At 31.7% G+C, this 19,660-nt stretch overlaps 5 protein-coding genes across 10 annotated transcripts; all 5 read right to left on the reverse strand.

Moving 5' to 3' along the window:
- Positions 1-304: 304 nt before the first annotated feature.
- Positions 305-5,413, reverse strand: LOC145732737 (alpha-tocopherol transfer protein-like). 4 transcript variants are annotated; one of them, XM_081985212.1, is made up of 7 exons: positions 5,274-5,413; positions 1,716-1,912; positions 1,125-1,376; positions 878-1,071; positions 710-820; positions 502-652; positions 305-449 (listed from the first exon to the last, which is right to left on the reverse strand). In XM_081985212.1, the coding sequence occupies exons 2-7, from the start codon at positions 1,894-1,896 to the stop codon at positions 349-351; spliced, it is 990 nt and encodes a 329-aa protein (XP_081841338.1). In that variant the 5' UTR covers positions 1,897-1,912; positions 5,274-5,413; the 3' UTR covers positions 305-348. The 4 variants fall into 4 exon arrangements, with proteins under 4 accessions (XP_081841338.1, XP_081841339.1, XP_081841340.1 ...); XM_081985213.1 differs by lacking the exon at positions 5,274-5,413 and adding an exon at positions 4,910-5,060; XM_081985214.1 differs by lacking the exon at positions 5,274-5,413 and adding an exon at positions 4,494-4,635.
- A 149-nt stretch (positions 5,414-5,562) lies between these two features.
- On the reverse strand, positions 5,563-9,529 carry LOC145732735 (suppressor of lurcher protein 1-like). Of its 2 annotated transcripts, none has more exons than XM_081985205.1 (6): positions 9,346-9,529; positions 7,292-7,475; positions 7,050-7,240; positions 6,790-6,997; positions 5,740-6,002; positions 5,563-5,679 (listed from the first exon to the last, which is right to left on the reverse strand). In XM_081985205.1, the coding sequence occupies exons 1-6, from the start codon at positions 9,449-9,451 to the stop codon at positions 5,615-5,617; spliced, it is 1,017 nt and encodes a 338-aa protein (XP_081841331.1). In that variant the 5' UTR covers positions 9,452-9,529; the 3' UTR covers positions 5,563-5,614. The 2 variants fall into 2 exon arrangements, with proteins under 2 accessions (XP_081841331.1, XP_081841332.1); XM_081985206.1 differs by lacking the exon at positions 9,346-9,529 and adding an exon at positions 8,850-8,986.
- A 2,091-nt stretch (positions 9,530-11,620) lies between these two features.
- Positions 11,621-13,509, reverse strand: Glo1 (Glyoxalase 1). Its single transcript, XM_081985230.1, has 4 exons — positions 13,300-13,509; positions 12,213-12,436; positions 12,086-12,153; positions 11,621-12,033 (listed from the first exon to the last, which is right to left on the reverse strand). The coding sequence occupies exons 1-4, from the start codon at positions 13,369-13,371 to the stop codon at positions 11,846-11,848; spliced, it is 552 nt and encodes a 183-aa protein (XP_081841356.1). The 5' UTR covers positions 13,372-13,509; the 3' UTR covers positions 11,621-11,845.
- Positions 13,510-13,610: 101 nt separating this feature from the next.
- On the reverse strand, positions 13,611-16,379 carry LOC145732744 (clavesin-1). The gene is made up of 6 exons (XM_081985226.1): positions 16,238-16,379; positions 15,429-15,681; positions 14,445-14,601; positions 14,244-14,386; positions 14,029-14,190; positions 13,611-13,970 (listed from the first exon to the last, which is right to left on the reverse strand). The coding sequence occupies exons 2-6, from the start codon at positions 15,651-15,653 to the stop codon at positions 13,788-13,790; spliced, it is 870 nt and encodes a 289-aa protein (XP_081841352.1). The 5' UTR covers positions 15,654-15,681; positions 16,238-16,379; the 3' UTR covers positions 13,611-13,787.
- Positions 16,380-17,580: 1,201 nt separating this feature from the next.
- LOC145732739 (oxaloacetate tautomerase FAHD2B, mitochondrial) lies at positions 17,581-19,494 on the reverse strand. Of its 2 annotated transcripts, XM_081985216.1 has the most exons (5): positions 19,321-19,494; positions 18,612-18,788; positions 18,213-18,429; positions 17,833-18,161; positions 17,581-17,779 (listed from the first exon to the last, which is right to left on the reverse strand). In XM_081985216.1, exons 2-5 carry the CDS (start codon positions 18,776-18,778, stop codon positions 17,623-17,625), a joined length of 870 nt encoding a protein of 289 aa, XP_081841342.1. In that variant the 5' UTR covers positions 18,779-18,788; positions 19,321-19,494; the 3' UTR covers positions 17,581-17,622. The 2 variants fall into 2 exon arrangements, with proteins under 2 accessions (XP_081841342.1, XP_081841341.1); XM_081985215.1 differs by lacking the exon at positions 19,321-19,494 and having other exon boundaries at positions 18,612-19,269.
- Positions 19,495-19,660: the final 166 nt, after the last annotated feature.

Below are 19,660 nucleotides of genomic sequence, written 5' to 3' on the forward strand. Positions count from 1 at the left end.
TCTGAAGTGTATGGGATCTGTCAATACATAATTATCAGCAACATATTATGACTAGTTCTTCAGAGAAAGTTTTAAATGCATTTTTATTTGTACAGATTTACAGTCAATATGTCAATTAAATTCAAAACAGTTTTGGAAATTAATGTATTTTCTGGAAAGCCCATTCTCTCCAATCAAGTTTACCATAAAAAAGTACTATGACTTACACCTTTTCACAGTTTTAATCTTCCAATACTGATTGCTCTTTCTTTATAATTTGCATTCATAAAAACCAGGAAAATAGAGAAGATAAAAATGACACATAAATAAGAAAATTAGTATATTTGAAAAAAAAACTAAATCACATTATCAACCAGGTGAACTACCAGTACTAATCACAGTTTTGTTATCAGATTCTGGAGCTTCTTCCACTTCTTTAATTTCAGTAAAGTAACCATAAGAATTAAAAACTGCAAAAATGTTTTATTTATTACTTGTAGAGAAAATGAAATCAATACGAACCTTTAAAGTCATGCTGATAGTAAAACAGCATTTCCGAAAATATTGATCCTGGATATTCAGGTACATTGGCATTTCCGCCAAACTGTTTAGGCAAACTGTCAGCACCGATTTGTTCGCAAAGCGTCTTGAAATTGGTTCCATGGAAAAACAGCTAAAACACTCGTTACTTAAGTTTTTTTTTGGGTTTTAGTAGTGGTTTATAACTAACTCTTTTCTTTATGTAATCGCTTAAAACTGGTTTGAATAACGCGTAAAGCATGTTGAATAAATATGGCTGGTTTATCACATGAAGACCTCGTAAACGCACTGGAGCGCAATCCTACAAAAATATTTTTTTAAATTGTTGTAATAGCAACTTTGATTAAAAACCACTCACTTGTACCCAATCAGCGATTAATTTAGCCATTGATGGAGAAAACTGATACACATGAGTAATGGACAAACCCTCCATATTTAAAATCACATTCACTCCTCCAACTTGGGTTTTCGGTTCCATCATTGCAATCTCAATCGCTACCATTATGGATCTGAACATATCTTCCAGCGTTACTTCTTTAGGTTTCCATTTTGCTGATTTAAGTACTTAAATACAGTGTATTACTGGAAAAATAACGCTGACATACCTCCAGCATTGATTATCATAATCCGACCACCGTATTTACTTCTTGTAGGTAAAACCATAAAAACTTCACTATCAAACACGTGACGTACTCCTTCAGGTGTTATACCAAATCCTCCATATTTTGGGTATTTCACTTTGAATTTGTAGAATTTTCGCATCATTTTGAATGCCTGGTCTGCGTTGAATTTGAAGGGTCGTAGGAACTTGATAAGGAATTTCTCATCTTCGATTGGAAGATTAAGACCTTTCTCAGCTGAAAACGATCATCAATTCTAAATGAATTAAGTTTAATAGCAACAAGAATTATAATACAAATTTTACTACCTTTGAATCAACAAAAAGTATTGAAATTGCATATATTAACTATAGAATTTACCAATATCTAGTGCTAAGAACTACTTTTTTCCAAATAATTAACCTTGCAACACAAACTTGTAATATCTTTAGCGTAGACATGTAATAGCACTTGAATCACTGATTTCTCTTTATTCTAAAATCCTGTACATTTTCGACTGTGAAGGTTAATGTTTTACTAATGTTCCTGTTATTTCGTCTATCTTGACATGTTTGGAATTAATTTGACTCTCATTACCTTTAATTAATTCCCTAAATTTGTGAAGTCCTTCCTGAACTCGTTCTGGACTTTCCAGCAGTTCAGTTTTTGCCCGTTCTTCGAATTCCCCGCTAATTTCTTCCAAGTCTAAACGTAGTTGGTAGGGTCCTAATGTGACAAAGGGACTTCCATTTTCATCAGTCTCCACGCATATCGGCATTATGTGATTTATAGGTCTGAAACAATAATTGTTGTTATTAAAAATGATTTAATGGTATTTGTTATTGTTCTTTAAGGTCAAAAGGTGATGTTTTTGTACTGAGCTTTATTAAACATATTTGATTTTGAAATATCTAAAGAGAGTTGCAATATTCAACTCAGTGAAATTTTGATATGTTGTTCTGCTTAAAATTCTCTACAGTTCACCTTGATAACTCACTGATTGCTGAAATATCCTAAATTAAAGTAAAAGTCTGATTTTTCACGTCAAAATTAGAAAATTGCAAATTTTGACCCTATGAACTCCACTGAAAGACTTAATTGAGCTCCACAATTAGATACAATAGAACTTTCAGACAAATAGCGATATTTCGGTTTAAGCACGTTCCGCACGGACTCATTAGTGTTTATTCTTGTTGGGGATTTATATAGAAAAGGAATTTGACCAATTTCATTGTCTGACAGCATTAAAAATTAATTGGAAATATTGAGAAGAAAGATTGGAAAAAGAGATTAATTTCTGTATTCAAATGTGTTTTATTCAACCATGACAGTTTAGTAGTTTTAAGCATTTCTCCAAAACCGACAGAATAATTACTTCTAAGAGTCGATTTATGAAACAATATTTATAAAAATCAGTAATGAAAATATAGTAGAGTTGGTAATATAACTGGAAAATAAAAAGGACAAAAAAATTAACAACCATAACAACATTTATAAAAAAATTTCAATGCAGTCAAACTTTGCTCTTTTAGACAATATTAAAAATATATTTATACGTAAAACAGGATTCTATCAAACAATAGTTAGCAGAATCAATTAAATATTTGCGATGAATCACGATACCAACACAAAGCAATTTCATTTGTGATGAAAATGAAAGTGTCGTTTAAAAACGTAATCGAATCCACTGCAGATCATAATAACGCAGATATACCGTACCTTTCTTATTATCTGGTCAACGGCATTTACTACACAGTAACAGAAATTTCACTTAATGTTGTGCAAAGAACCAACGACAACGAAAGACTGAAATTGAACGCATCAGTTGTGGGCTACTAAACCGATGTACACTCTGTACATCGCAAAAGTCGGTCAATTTACAGTCAACATGCGTGTTTATCTCATTTGAACACCAATTATATGTATATCAGTTTAAAGTAAATGAACGCGTATATATTTATGTAACATTATGAATTTTATGGATTATCAATAACTAATTCTTGAAAATGAGAGTGAAATTGAAAAAAGTACAGTTTTGTGCACTACAGAAAACAATTATATTATATGATTATTAAAAAGTTGACAAATTTTGTAAGTGAAAGTGTTAAAAAACATGAAAACAAAGAAATATTTTTGAATTTTCAGTAGTCCCAAGATTTGAAAGATGCTGTTTAATCAAAATATCACTGCTACTAAAATTTTATAACGATTTTGTTATGTTAAAGACTACATTATTGCTCTATTTTTTAACAGATTTACTGACTTTACATGGAGTTTTTTAAACGGTTTAGTATTGTAATAATTACCCATTTCTTGCTAAACTTCATACTGTAAAACCAGAGCTGTTTAATTGAGAATTGTAATTCAATTGCGTTTCAAAAACCATTTTAAAAGAAGTTTAATTATCTAAGTACCAAATTTTTGGAGAGACCTTTTGTCCTTAAGAACCTCAGAAAGGAGAAATTTGTTTAAGGATGTTTAGTGAGCTCAGTGTCTAAATGTCTACTACAGAACTTCAATCCTCCGTAACTCGACCACATGGCAAAATTCAGGAAAATGTTAAGAAACAAAAACTGCAAGAAATTTAATTTTCTACGAAAACCTAAGAGGGACATTTTGACCTCAAGAGCGTTAGAAGAGAGTTATTTTTCGAAAACCAAGACAAGAACTGTGAGTCCAGGAAAAACAATTTCTGTATTTTTGTGTCCTTGGCAAAATCGGAGAAAAAGTGTAAGGAAAAAATTGTAGCTATAGTTTAATTCTCTACCAAACTTTAAAAATACATTTTGTTCATAAAAAGCGAGTTATTTGCTTAAGAATGTTTAATGGGGGCAAATAAGTGTCCTAAATGTCCACTTACAGAACTTCATATAATTTTTGGTAAATAGTTACGAATATATACGTAAATAAAGTACACACACACATTTACCTTTGCCATATTTATTATTATATAATGTTGTTAGTTAAAATGTATGTATCTGTCAATTAATCAAGGCTAAAAAATATGTTTGTTATTTTTTACTATTATATTAATTTGGCACTGCACATAAGTCATTTGTGAGTAGTTGATAATTCGAGTAGTTCAACTACTTTACAGGAGTAATTGATAATTGGATTACATTCATAAATTTTAGAGTAGTAGGTGGTAATTCGTATGTAATACTTTTTTGAGCAACTGCAACACCTTTCTAACTTTATTAGTTTGATTGCTATGTTCGCATCGTGTATTCTAATATGAAATAAATAAATACAGGAAAGTTACCTAATTGGGTACAAAAAAGCATTAAAAATCACTTTGCACTTTTATAGATCTGGTAATTTAGTGTTTATTTGCATAATTTATGTTGCTATTTTTGTCCCTATTTAAGTACTTACTGAATCGGGAAACACGAATATATTTATAAAACTAACTAGCCGAACAAAATTGTGAGAACTACTAAAAGTAGTTCAATGTCATGGTCAGTAGACTTTTCGCGAACACTGACCAAAAATTATTTTTGTTAGATTCTATAAACATATTAACGTTGGAACATGTCTGGCAAATCAAAATATTTCTGTTTGCTACTCAATAAAGTACGTTTAGTTTTACATTAACAACAACAAAAAATATAACAATGTTTTATCTGAACCATTATCTTTTGAGACCTTCTGTGGGTACTCAAAAATGCCAGTATTGCCAGACCCTTTACTGCTTAACTACAGAGATATCCAAAGATTACTCAATGCTCTAAATTACTAAACAAACAGAAGCTTTGGAATTGAACACTACTGATCTCATTACTCCAACTTACCCATGACCAGAAGGAGAAAGCGTATAATTTCCATAGGAATTACGTAATTTAGATGCCTTTTTCGTCGTTTGCTAGACTAAATGTGGCGTTCAACTGAGGAAATTACGTACATACGATGATCAACAGGTTTCGTTTTTATTTCACCGATCAATATACCAGAGAAATACCAGGGACGACGATAAACTTGGTAAATTATGATCCAAAACGGCGTAAAGTAAATAAGTTACGTAAAGTGATTTACAGGGGCAAGATATTAGTATTAAATATACCTTTAACAAAAGTGTATGTTAATCAATCAAACATGTCAAATCATAGAACGTTTTTGGCTTATTTTTATTCATAAATTGAAAAAAAAATTACTTACTAGTTTATTAATGTTACTTAACTCACCACTCACCATTTAATCACTACATATAGACTCTAAATGATCGTGCTATTCAGTAAGCAATCTAAACCTCAATTCGTGATATTACGCTGAACTGAATCAAGAAAAATGAATTTCTAATGAGAAACCTTTGATCTGAAATTAAACAATACCTTTCCATACATTAGGAATATGTTAACTCACGTTTAAAAGGTCGTTACCGACATATTGGGTATTTTGGTTTTGTCAAACATAAAATTTGTGTTTCCAGTTGATAAAGGGTTAGTAATAAACATTAAAAATTGTTGATTTTATTAATACACAGCAGTCTCTAAAAAGTTTCAAAGTAATGGGGATCTAAAATGTGGTGATATCACTACAACCAGCCAGGCTACTGCAACACATTCTGAAACAGCAAAAAAACAACACTTTTACCTAGTAAACAGCTAAAATATTCAGGAACTACCTAAACTCTTTGAAAATGCTTTAACACCATTTGTGGTAGGTGAAGGTCTACCAACTTCGACTCTATCCAAAAAGTGGTATGTGGCATTAAAACCTGTCCCATCTAATCTGTCATTAGACCGAAAAAACACTCTGAGAAATTTTTTGTCCGACTCCACGTTAAATCCATTTTTGAAGAAACCGCAATGTTTTTCGTATTTGCGGTCCCTTATTTCCATGAATCCAGAAAATTCGACGTAATCACTAGCTGAAGTTGGTTCACACCTACAGAAAAACCAATATTTGATGCAAATGTTTGAGACACTCTATAAACTTTTTTTCACCCTTAAAGCAAGTTTTACACCAAAAGTTTTAATTCTCTCTTTCTGCCTCAAATGCATGCATATTTGGAGAGAATTTAGTGTTTACGTTCATTTATTTTTTAGTTCTTATGGCAAAACCCATTAAGTTAAGCTTATTTCAAACAAATTTGAACCATAATAATGCTTTCTGGAACTTGGAGGAAATGAAATATTTAAACCGTACGCTCACTTTTACAACAATGTGCAGATGTGTCAAAAACGTGAAAAAATCTTTTAAAAATGCCTCATTTCTTAATTCGTTTAGTAATAAATAATATGCCATTTTGGAGCAGTTTTGTTTCAAACTACTCTCAGTTTTTAGAGCAAAACTGATTAAGATAGTGTCTTATTTCAAGCAAATTTGAAAAATAATGATATTTGTTTGCTTTTGCTGTAATTAAAGCATTTTAGGACCTGAGTAGTAAATGGAATATTTAAACCTACAGTAGATATGTAAAAAATAAATTTTTTAAGTGTTAAGTAAAATGTAATGTAATGTAATTTGTCATAAAATTCGTTCTTGAAGCTGCATTATGAATAAATTTATCAACTTCCTTTACATCAAACTGCGGTGTAAAACCTAGTCGTAAATGCTATACAGTTACGTCAATCTGATATCGACCCTTTACAACCAAACTTTTAACTACATTTTGTTCAAAACTTCGTTATTATAACTGATAAAGTTTAGGTTAATTTATAAAGCCACTTACGGTAGCACACCTTCCACATCAAAATATATAAAGTGTAACAGAACCTTTTCATTTGGGTTCCCGTAAAAAAAATAATGACACTCCATATCTCTGGGGTAGAAACCTGGAAAGTTTGGTGTGTGAAAATATCCGATTTTTGATTTGTTGCTATAATATTCAAAGGCACAACGAAAGTCCGACAGTTGGGTTCCTGTTTTAATCCCATAGTCTAGAATAAATACAGAGTGTGTAAAAAAAATTTGAAATTTGTTGGGATTTACCTTCTGTAAAACTATAAGTGGCATTAAATCCTCTAGGAAATCTTGGAGGAAGTTTACTACGAAAGTGAAGAGTTAACTTGGGTCCATTAGACATTATTGGTTTTGGTATCACTGATCCGCAAAACGAATCAATCTTCTCCATTCTCTCTCCAACGTATATGAAAGCGTCTAGAGCATCTTGGTGATCACATCTGTATGATTTATCAGTTTAAAACGGTGCTGGTGGTTAAGTGGATACTTACTCCAAATTTCCAAAGGGACTGAATAAATTAAAATCGTGGAAAACAATCTGGACCACTTCCTTTCCTTTGCCTTGGAACTCATACCTGCACAAGGATTTGTATGGATATGGCGAGGGGTACAAGGGACTAGTTACAGTGCCATTTTTGCTTGAATCACTGCTTATTATCTGGTCACAATTTAAATCTGAAACAATAATTATTTAAATAACCATCCCTCCAAATCCCTTATTTACATTCAGGGTGAATGCAATTAAGATAATCGAGTTAACAGCAATCAGTTATTAAGGATTCAAGAAGCGTAATCAGTTTGTGGGCGAATGTTTAGCTTTCAAACCAAAAAGTGATTTGATTTTAAAGCAAATTCTCTATAATAAACTTGTAACTCCTAAACTTACACCTTTCGTGTAAAATCCATTGATATCGAGCGGAATGTCTTTACAGTTAAGCTGCGCTTTGTAAAGTTTGAAGGAATTTTGTCATTCAATCATCTCGCAAAGGAAATATCTGCTTTTAACGACACTGTTCTAAGCTCAAGCCCAAAATTAAATTCACGAATAATCCTTGTGATTTCTAGTAGAATTTGACATAAAACGGGTGTTTTAGCTTTTGCAGGAAACTAGGAAACGCCAATCGACTGTAGCAAGAAATAACTTAGAAAGTTTTCGAGAATTTCTTTTGTCTCAGAAACGTGATTTGTGGGTTTACTTAACGATAGGAAACATTCTTAAAATGGGAAAGTTTTAGTAATAAAATATGATGAATAAGAGCAAGACAAAGCAGAAGAAATACGTACAAAAATTGAACTCAAACCAACCTAATTGAACAGTTAAATGAGCTTATCAGTACCCTATTTGAGGATGAAGGTAGTTCATAACATAAAAATACATTATCCTTTCTCTCTTTTATCCCTTTTAATAAGAACCGAAAATACACCCTTGTTGCTGACCTACTTGGCAGCCATATACAAAAATTTCTTGCTGATGTGCTTTGCAGATATGAACCACAATAATGAAACCATAAAAACCCTAATTACTTGAAAAAATTTAGTGAAAGGTAATTTAAATTCTATTAGCCACCCACATTGAATGATTTCACTAGATTTTAGGGTTGTCCTAAATTCGACCCTTTCAGAGGTAAATTTTTTTCATAGTAACGCAATAAAGCAGGAAAGTTCTCCAAAATTTACAAAACAAATTTGATTTTGTTGGATTAACTTTGAAATTTACATGCAACTCTGAAAGGAAATATTCCTTTCAGACGTTATTACTCTTTGGAGTCATGTATTATAAGATCGCGTAGGAATTTTCCTTTATTCTGATCTTGTCTGCACAAAGACAACTTTGTGTATTTGAATTTAAATTAAATAGAGCAGGAAAGTTAATTGCTGTCTCAATTTAATTAGAACAAACACCGGAAAACATAATAAACATAGATGAGATAGAAATTTGAGTTTAATAAATGCTAAACCAAAATGCTTCTGCGGTACCACCAGACTAGAACTTTCCAATTTTCACGCTTACATAAAAACTATTTTTTTTTCAAATACTTCATGTCGTACTTAAAATTCCATCTGTCAATTTCAGCATTTGCAAGCATTTCCATTAATCCTCTGCACCATTATGACATAATGAGAATTTGAATCATTTATTTCGTGCCCGCAAAAAGGACAATTTTCCTGTTTTTCCACTTTCACCTTCAGGGAATAAGCTGAAAAATCCAAAAGAAAAGGTCCGTAATCTCATTTTCCTAACGCCAATTATATTTCACCCTCAAGGAAAAAACATTAACAAAAAAGTCATAAACAGAAGCTTTAAAAGATACTGTTAAACTTTTATAAGAATGTTTATAAGTAAATAATTTATGTATCTACTAAAAGTTTCTTCAATCTATACAGGTACAAGGTGTTACAAAAAAATGCGTCAGTCAAATATTATAGCCACAAAATATTAAAAATTGACGTTCAGTACTAAAAAGTAGTCAAAGTTTGAATTTCAAGAACTAAAACCACCCAAAATAATTTTTGGTATTTTGGACATAAATCGAATCAAACTTACTTTTATTCTTTTCCTTTCCCACATCGTAACCAGATCCATAACACAACGGTAAAAGCAACTTAAAATAAATAATATTAAAAGAAAATTCCCTAAAACTGAACAACATTTTGAAAGTTTTGCGGGAAATGCGCGTTGAATTCTGGCACAACTCTTCGCATAAGACCGCTGTTTTATACTAAAATGAACATGGAAAATTGGAAAAGGAGTTGGAAAACTATCCGAGCGCTTGCGTTTATACTCTAACGTTTAAGATTTGATGAAAATTTGAAAATTGCTTATGATGACAGGTGTAGAAAACACTAAAAACTGCATTTATTTCCTAATAAGTAAGCCAGAAGTGTGTCATCCTTCTCTCAGGATTTTGCCAGCCATATCAAACGACTTACACTTATCAAATATTAAAACTGTGATCAAAGTAAGAAATCTTTAAGAAGCTTTCGAATTCAGAGTCTTTAAATTTTCTTCCAGTGACTTTCTAATGTAAGAGGTTTCCTAAAAGGATCGCAGGAAACTTTGCCTCTGATGTCCGTAAAAAATGTATGTAGGTAGTTGAAAACTTTAAAACTAAGGAAGTTCGTTCAACCGTTTAATCAAAATTGCATCCTGAAAACTGTTTTAAAATTAGAATTGTAATTTAGTCCAAGTTTCCGTTCATTAATAGTGTTATTGTTACACTAGTGAATTGGTAACACTGAGTTTTATATTTGAGTTCCTACTACCTAAGGTTAGGTTGATGATAATAGGTTGATTTAATTTGAAAACCTTACCTTACTCTGCATTGTCCTTGCAATTTTAAATTAAAAGGACAATCCTTAAGCAAACTTTCGGTTGTCTTAAATAACAAGCCGGCCAGAAATTCCACGTCGTCGTGTCGAAAAGATTAAATTTGAAAGGCAAATTTCCACGAACTTATTCCAGCTTAAACAAAAAGCCTTCGCATCTGTTTTCTCACGAACCTTTTGCATACGTTCGCAGATCGCTTTAAAGGCTTTTCCCATTCCGGTTCGACACGTGTTGACAGGAAAAAAGTTTTGCCAATTTCCTTGCGTGTACCGATCGTAAAAATTACAAAAAAAAGCAAAAACAATAAAAAAGGTCATCTTGTTTCGTAAAGTGCTTTATTATTTAGCGAGAAATGGCCTGGAGATAAATTTAGAAGGAAGCTCAAATGGAAATTTGGAGTGGACCCTTGAGGGCAATCTGAATTTCATTGTTTTTGTGGCAGATTTAGTACTGGAATAAAAAAGTTGAGTGTAAAATCTTTGATGTGTTTTATTTAGTGTTTGACTTGGAATAAAACCAAAGTTACTAAAAGGCAAGAGCCAGAAATTCAATTTACTCAATACTTATATGACGGAAAGAATAAACGGAAGTGAATTTATGGAAGTGGTTCTTTATTAGTTCTGGGAGCTTTGTTTTATACGGATGTCGATGGCAAGAAAAAAAACCCACTTTACTACATGAAAATCTAGTTGGTAAAAAAAACTGCTACAGAAAAATCGCAGAATTATACACTTTACTTGAAAACAGCTCTGGTAAAGTGGTCAGTATACGTATTTTTGAGTGCCGTTCTCTAAATTTAACTTTTTTCGTTACGTAACACTATAACAGAAATACCTACATCACTGCTGACCTCAAACTAACTCATATAATTTAGTTCTCAAGACTCTTTGCAACTTTACTAATGAATGTTATACGAAGCTAACTCTTTGTATTTGCTTAAAACTCCATCCCTCTACCTCCATATTTCGCTGGAAGTACAATCTATTAGAAATGGCTTTCCAGAGAGAAAAAGATGAAAAATGAATGGAGGCTTTTATGACTTGCTACGGTTAGCATGTTTTAAATTTCCATAACGGAGCACACTATTAAGAGCTTTATTCTTTTGTAGTTGGGTTAATGCAATATTTTTAGGCTGACGCAAAAGTAAAAGAATTAAGAAAAATGTGTTTTTAAAATGGCTTATTTATGTCATTTTGTGCTTTTAAAATTTAGCATTAATTTTATCGTCTCATTGATTATTAATTCCAATAAATAAACTAAAGCAACCTGGTTTTATTATTATCTCGCGGTCCGGTTTTTTTAACAAAACTGAATGCGGACACACGATAAGCGGTTAATGTAGTATGGGATGCTATAAATCAGCAAAGTGACACAGATAGGAGGAGAAAAAACAAAAATCCAATTTTCCCAGTGATTTTAATTAAATTATCAGGGGTCGATAAAACTATGTGTGGGTATGGGTAATATTCCAGTTGATGCAATTATGAACGAATTTGTAATGCGTAATAGTTTATTTATTCCCTCAAAGTGAAAAGTTAGACTACTGCATTATAATGGAACATGAATTTCCTGTTGCCGTTGATATATGCTTGTTTTTGATATAATTACCTTCACTTTAAGGATTGATTACGTTTTAATTGCCTTACAATCTGTATAAAAGACAACAATTCAAATGATTACTTACATTAACATTCACAAATAAAGCAGCAACTAAAATTTAGAATTTTTCAACAAAATCTGCAATAGCTTTGTTATTAAAAATTTCAACCCAGTAACCATCAGGGTCTTGTAAAAATGCAATCCCCTTTATTTTGCCATCATCTGGTTTTTTAATGAAATTAACGCCCAATTTCTCAAAACGTTCACAAGCTTTGTACACATCAGGAACCATTAAACCAATATGACCTAAAAAACAACTATAATTCCAGAAACTTCCAAAAATTAAAACCAAACTTACCAAACCCTTTAGGTTCCTGATTACCGTTGTGATATTTAAAGTTTGGATCATTTTCAGTACCCCAATTACTGCAAAAAACCAGATTTAACTAATTGATATGCTGAATTTTTGTTTTTATTGCATGTACTGAGTTAATTCGATAGTTGCTTTCCGTGAAATAGCCCATTCAGAACGCGAGCGGGTTCCCAATTCACCAAGCGTGCTCTCCTCGTATCCCATAAAATATAAAGAAAACTTCATATCCGGAAAATCCCACTTTGTTAATAGTTTCATTCCGAGAACTTGAGAATAAAACGGCAAGGACACTTTAGGATCTTTGATTCTATACATTGTCTGTTGCATAATAAAGTCCTAGAATAATTTAATAAATTTTCACATTTTTGGAATAAGTATTTATTATTTAAAAGGCGTGTTAAAAAAACACAGCAACATACAAGGTGCTGTAAACATTAAGCATTCTTAAATTCTGTCTTCTACAGCTCTTATAAATTAAACATTAACACAGCCAAGCAAGCATGATAAGTAAGTTAGGAACTAAGAAATAAGGCAGACAGTTTACTATCTTGTGCAAACAATAGCTCTTAAGTACCTTAGCTATTAATAAAAAATGACAATAAAAGTGAAATTTTCATGACAATGTATATTTAGATGTTGAAACTTCACAAACTTGCCCACAATAACACTGAAACACTGGCATATAACAGGAAATCCATAATTGTAATTAAATCTATAAAACAGAGACTGAAATGCAATCATGTAATTCTTTGTAATTTTCTTGTATTAAATTTATTTGACGTATACTGCAAACCCATGGATTAATCGTAGATGTGTTTGTAAAAGTGGTAATCAGTATCACAGCTAGAATAGATTCCAAAAAGTCTCTCTAACAATCATAATTGGGAGAAATAACTAGAACTATTTTTCCAAGCACTCACAAGACGGTTTAGGGACAACTTAAGCTGACACCTGAATGTGACTGATTAGACAGAAAAAATCACAGTCTAAACTAAACTTATCTAAGGCTCCATCAAACCCAAGTTAGTGAGTATTGGAGAAACAGATATTACAACTTTTAAAGCATTTAGTGCAAGTACAAAATAAACATTAGGAAAGGTTAAATCTCTTATAGTCAATAAATAGCATAGTTAAACAGCTTCAAAATTTACTTTATTAATGCTTTAATAACCAAAATATGAATGGATTTAAGAACAAACCTTGGTTTCTTCAGGAGTTTGACCACAAAGCTTCAAAGCTTCTTCATTGGACAAAGGTGCTACATCACCCATTTTAATAATAAATTATTAATCAGATATGTGTTCAATTTATAGTTTTTTCTGTTCAATTTTGATTAATTATTAATAATTTTTGAGGTTATGACTTATGACATGTCACATGAGTGTAATTTTGTTTTTTGTAGGTTAGGTTGACTTATTAATGATTCTTCCTCCATTTTTGCATCAACTGTCAAACTAGGATTGTGCTCTTGGTCAATGATACGGATAGTTTATACATAGAAAGGACACCACAATAATGACCGTTTATTTAGATTTTTAGTTGTTACGCAATGATCTTTTTTTTTAGCAACAATTATCAAATTTATTAAAAGAACTCGTACAAATTACAAACTTAAAAGATGAGCATAAAAAACTGCTTAGTAAAATACAACATCACTGAGGTATAAAAAAATATAAAAATACTGTAGTTATTGTAGTTTTTTACCAAAAGAGTCCATCATCTTAATATGGTCATACTGGTCTTCAATGACTGGATACCAGTCCTTACCGGTATAATCAATGGCCGGTAATACCCCACCGTAATCAGCAGGCAAATGCGTTGGAGGAATAAATTTATGCAAAGATCCCATTTTGGAACCATGGAAGAAAATCTGCAATCAGATAAATATATAATTTTACCACCAAAACATAAAAGAAAAAGAAACGTACTCTTTTCTTCAGTTTTTCTTTAATAAACGGCTTAAACATGTTCCATACAATATTGAAAATGAAAGGTTGTTTCACCATGTGCACTTCTTTCAGACGCAAAGGCATTGCATTCTGAATGAAACCCAACAGTTTCATACTGAAAGATGGTGACATAGATTTCACCTGAAACGATTAGTTGTAAATTGTTGTCCTTTTTTAGTCACAAAAATGTATACTTGTGTCATTCCTAATCCATCAAAATCCATTATAACTACAACTCCATTCACTTGAGTCTCTTCTTCCAGCAATGCTGCTTCATGGATGAGGTAGAATAATCTGAGCATTTGGTCGGTGGTTACTCTTGAAGGATCCCAAATTGCTAGAAAATGTTAGTATACAGTTCAAATGTAGTAAGAAGTAGTGCTGAGGTTTCTTACAACCGCAATGAACAATCAAAATTCGTCTGCCTATATGATCTCTATCCACAAGCACGTTTACAATGTCATTTTCACAAAATGCAGCTTTTTCATCTGCCGGTAAGAGATTATGTAAGATTGCTCTGTGTTTGTCTTTAAATTCGGCAATACTTTTCATCTGAAATTAACGATACAAATTACTGGTAAGGCAGGTAAGGTAAAGTAAAACTCAGGGTGACAGGAAAATTTACTAATTGTATCAGGAAAAATTGCAATTTGACCAGTAAATTTATCGGATTAATTGAAATTTGATTGAAAAAACACTACAAAAATTTCAGTCAGGGAGAAAAGCGGTGTCAAATTTTGACCTGCCAGAAACCCAATATTTGTAATTTACCGGTCAAATTTTTTTGGTAAGTAAAATATTTACTTTACCGAAATTTACCATCACTAAATATACATCACAGACGTTTTGCAGTGGCCATGGAAAAAGATTATAGCACTTCTCGGTAAGTGTTTTTCAATAAACTTAAATAATAAAAAAATGTTTATCAAAATATTGCAGTACAAGTGTGTATGAAAAAAAAAACAGAAAATATTTAGTTACGTAATTTTAACTTAATCTGATTAGTCTTCTTGAACAAGTTTAGTTCATAAACCAGGAAATGATTATGAACTTATTTACTTTTCATGTAATAATATAAATGAAAACAAGAAAAACATTTGCTTGCACTTATGATAATTATGAAAGTGTAGTACTTCGATTTTAGTGACGAAATTATATATAAATTTTAAATTTTGGAAATTGGAACAAAAAGAATTTGAGTGATAAACTTGCAAAACATAATTTCTTCCTGAACGTTAAGATATATGAATTGATAAGTGCGCATTAATTTGAAAGTTTTTTTAGGAACAAAGGATTTATTTTGAACTGAACTATAGTGTGTAAGTTGTTCTATTTTAGGAAGTGACTGAGATACCTTCACTTTGACATTCCTTACTTACCAATTCGTAGGCACTTTTGGCATAAAACTTGCACGGTCTCAGGTACATAATCAGGACTTTATCATCGTCAGTCTTGAAGTAAATTTTATCATCCTTGGCTAACAGTTCCCGCAACTCTGACAAAGCTCCAGGCACAACATCGGGGGTTTCTCGAAGTTCTCTAGCTGCTTTTTCCTTCAATTCTGGACTGAGAGGGTCCAAATTCAGGGTAAATCTCGACGCCATTGTTTCTAAATCACTCCTATTTGTAAACCTGTAAAGAATTGATAAGTAGCTTGTTGCAACATTTAAGCAGTTTTGCTTGAATAATAGTGCTATTAAAATGATTGCAGAAAAGTAAAATAATTGGAAAAACGTTGAAATATGACTGTAATAGAATTTACCTTGGAATCACTATCAAAAACGTGTCCAAGTCACAAACACGCGAGAAACTCTTTTGAGTTAGAATGTGTGACTAATTATTCTCAAAATTGTACGTTTGGTCGTAAAATAAAGGATTTCCTATTCTAAAGTCGAATGTTCAAATAATTGTAAATCGTTAAAAATCTTTGTTAGTTCAGTTCTGGTAAGTAAACTTAATTAAAAAAATTCATGTAAAAGTTTCATTCAAATTTTAGTTTTCTGATATTGATGTAATCCACTAATAAAGAGGTGTTCATTTATTGGTTTTTATTATACCTATAATGTAAAGATTATCGATAAAATTTGCGAATTTTATCAAGATTAAAAATTATTTAAATTTCTTAGTACAAAGTACAACAGTGTAAGCAATAAAACTTTAATCATAAAAAAATTAAAATGCTACTTACCTTTAATGTTTTTGATCCAGAAGTGAGTAGAAACCAAAAAAAAAAAATAGAGAACCACCACAAACGAATTCTAGCACAAAAGTGTTTTGTTTTCATATACGTATCGCTATATTGACCTTTTACTTCCTTTATCTTATCCAATATTATATTCTAAACGGATCTCAAAGTTCACAAATCGAATTTAAGTTCAAGTATTAATATTTTTAGAAGATATCGCAGTTGATGACACATTATCCCAGCACGTAAATTGAGTGATCAGCCCAAAGGTCAGCATGATTAGAAAGAATTTGATAAGCCCTGGTATTAGTTTTATTTTTATCGTATTATTTTTTGTCCAACTGCACTTTGAATAGTTAAATGACTCGGGAAAATTGATCGTCGCATTCATAAAACAATAAAGAAAACTGTTATTGCTATTGTATTGAAACCGAATACAAAACTGCTAAGCCCTTATCAACCTCTAGAGATAAACTGCATTGAGAGTTTTACGTAAGATTATCTTATTAAATTTTCATCTTCAATATGAAGACAAACCAATTGATTTTCAAGAGTTTTAAAATTTTAAGTTTTTTTTTATGTATTTACACAACACTAATAATTACTAATAACTTTTGTTTTTGGGTTTTGTAGAACATTCCTGCAGATTAAAAAGTGCTCAAAAGTTGAAATTATATATTTTTTTTAAATTAGATTAAGAGTTGTACTCTAGTTTTCCTATTTTTTTACTAAACATAATTATTATAATTATAGTCATGTGCTGATAAAATATTATTATTATGTAGCATTATCGACACTTTACTGAACTATCGACATATACAGGCTTCAGTATACTCGTTACTGATGTTTCATTTCTACTTAAACCTACCAAACACTCCAAACAGCATGTTGATGATATGTGTAAGTTATGCAACCAGAATTACAACTAAGTATATAAATGGTTGGTTGCCTGCACCCAAAAAGTAATCTTTTTTCAAAATCTATTTTAACTTCCTAGAATTTTAAAGTGGTTAATTAGCTACTGCCAAACCAAGTGTCAGCTTCGTTGAATAACCAGAAATAGTTTTATTACCAATTCATAAATCCTGACACATGGTGAATGCACTGTATACAAATTGTATGTGTCAAGATTTCTGTAATGGTAATAAAACTGTTCCTGGTTATTTAACAAAGCTGAAACTCGGTTTTGCGGTAGCTAATGAACCACTTAAGGACCCTAGACAGTTAAAATGCATTTTAGTAGGAAGGTTTTTCCCAAAATGCATTTTTACCTGCTTATAATCATAAATTAGCTACTTCATTAGATTTCCTCAGCCTTGTCGGTTATACAGAAATAATTAAAAAAATAAATTTTAAAATCTCCTTTAATGTTGCAAAATAAAGATTTATCATTTGGACGTAACGGTGTTTTTCAGCCTTCCAATACCTTCAATTTCACTCTCCAACACATCTCCAGGTTTAAGATATTCCGCAGGTTTTCTGTGCATACCCACCCCAGCAGGTGTTCCCGTCAGAATAATATCACCAGGATACAACGTGACTATTCTAAAAATAAAAAATTACCCTGGATATATAACAGAATTAATAGAAACATTTACTGTGAAAGATACGACACCAAAAAGTCAATCTTGAAGATCAGTTCGGATGTGTTGCCGTTCTGTTTCAACACTCCATTCACCCAACTTTTGATAGACAAATTATTGGGGTCAACCTTACTTTTGGTTACCACCGCAGGTCCAAGGGGGCAAAACGTGTCCATGGACTTCCCTAACAGAAACTGTCCGTTGTTTCTGCTTTTCTGCCAGTCTCGAGCGCTAATGTCTTGGGCCACCGTGTATCCAAAAATGTAGTCTTGAGCTTGGTCCGGTCTGATAGCTTTTGCCTGTCTTCCTATGACTACAGCGAGTTCAACTTCCCAATCCACTTGCTACAATTAAAATCCTGATTTATCTTTTCTAACAAAAATTACAAAGCTTACATTTGTAATTGGAGGGATGACTACGTTGTCGTTAGGGCCGACAATTACTGAAGAAAATTTGCTGAATATTAAAGGTTCTTTAGGATAAGGTACGTTTTGTTCGTCACAGTGACCAGAATAGTTCAAACCGACACATGCCACTTTATCACAATTAGTGATAGGTGAAAGAAGTATAGCATCTGATAATGGGGTTATTGATTTACCATCAGCAATTATTCTAAAAAGGACAAAAAAATAATTAATAATTTTTATTTTATTTAAAAACTTAGAAATTAACTGGAACAACAAAAAACAACTTTTCAATTGAACCCTCTCTAGAAAACCTTAACAATATTTATCAGAGAATAACCCTCTTTAAACTATTCTAACCTAACCTGAGACAAACAAATCAGCACTCACCTTCTAGCTTTTTCATAAGTACTCTGTCCCAATTTCAAAAAATCCACCAAATTATTGGGAATAGTAGAATCCACTGAACTTATATCAAAAATATCACCTCCAACTGATAATTGTGCCCCTAAATGTTGCTGTCCTCCATTCTTATTTCGGTATTGAACGTACCTCATGTTGTTTTTCCTTGATAATGAAAAATGACGATCACTGCTTCGAAACAAAGTGAATAATTCGTTTTTTAGTAGTATTTTCCGACCGAATTTAATAGGTGCACTGAGATTTAAACTCATGTTTACCGTGATAACAATTATAATGAGCACTTGAGAATGATTATTATGTTTTTTTTTATGATGTAATAATTAATGCTGGTTTATTAATTAAAAATGACTGGAGTTCTGATAAAACGTTCCAACTAAAGGCTCTTGAAATAAACTGAAATCTGCCTACAGAAAGGACATTAACTATGGCAGGTAGATTCACGACCGACAAACTGTATTCAGTAGAAGCAAAATATCGGATTTCCAATTTCAACCTAAAACGTAGGATAATTTACGACCGGTACCCTGCAGCAAGTTTTCTAATTAGGTTCGTACACCTAATACTGGTAGAACCACAACTAAACAAAAATTATCAGACAGAGGATTAGTCTTAATCCATACTAAATATCAGATAAATGTGAACCAAGTGTGAAATATGCTCTATAAAAAATATTTACCATACTTTGTGTATAAAAGCGTTTTAAAATAGTTTTTGCACGTGTTGGCCAGTCGCAATCAATTTTTTTTTTGATTTAGTAGAAAATTTTACAATTTTAGATCAGATTTTCAGTGATAAAAAGCACTTAATTTTTGTCTTAACAGTGTGGTAAAACTGTGGTTTCTACACCCATACTCAGCCACCTGTTATTGTAAAATGTAATTAGTATGATTTTGTGTGAAGGTTAAATAAATACTTATCAATCTAGAGAAAGAAGTTTTTGCGCAAGACCGGATATTTTTGCAGATTAATCGATTGTACTCGGTAAATGAACCCTGTGGTAAACGTGATCTGTACGA

The sequence above is a fragment of the Ips typographus genome, linkage group LG8 (genome assembly GCF_016097725.1).
Source record: "Ips typographus isolate SLU linkage group LG8, UJ_Ityp_2.0, whole genome shotgun sequence".
Classification (NCBI taxonomy): Eukaryota; Metazoa; Arthropoda; class Insecta; order Coleoptera; family Curculionidae; genus Ips; species Ips typographus.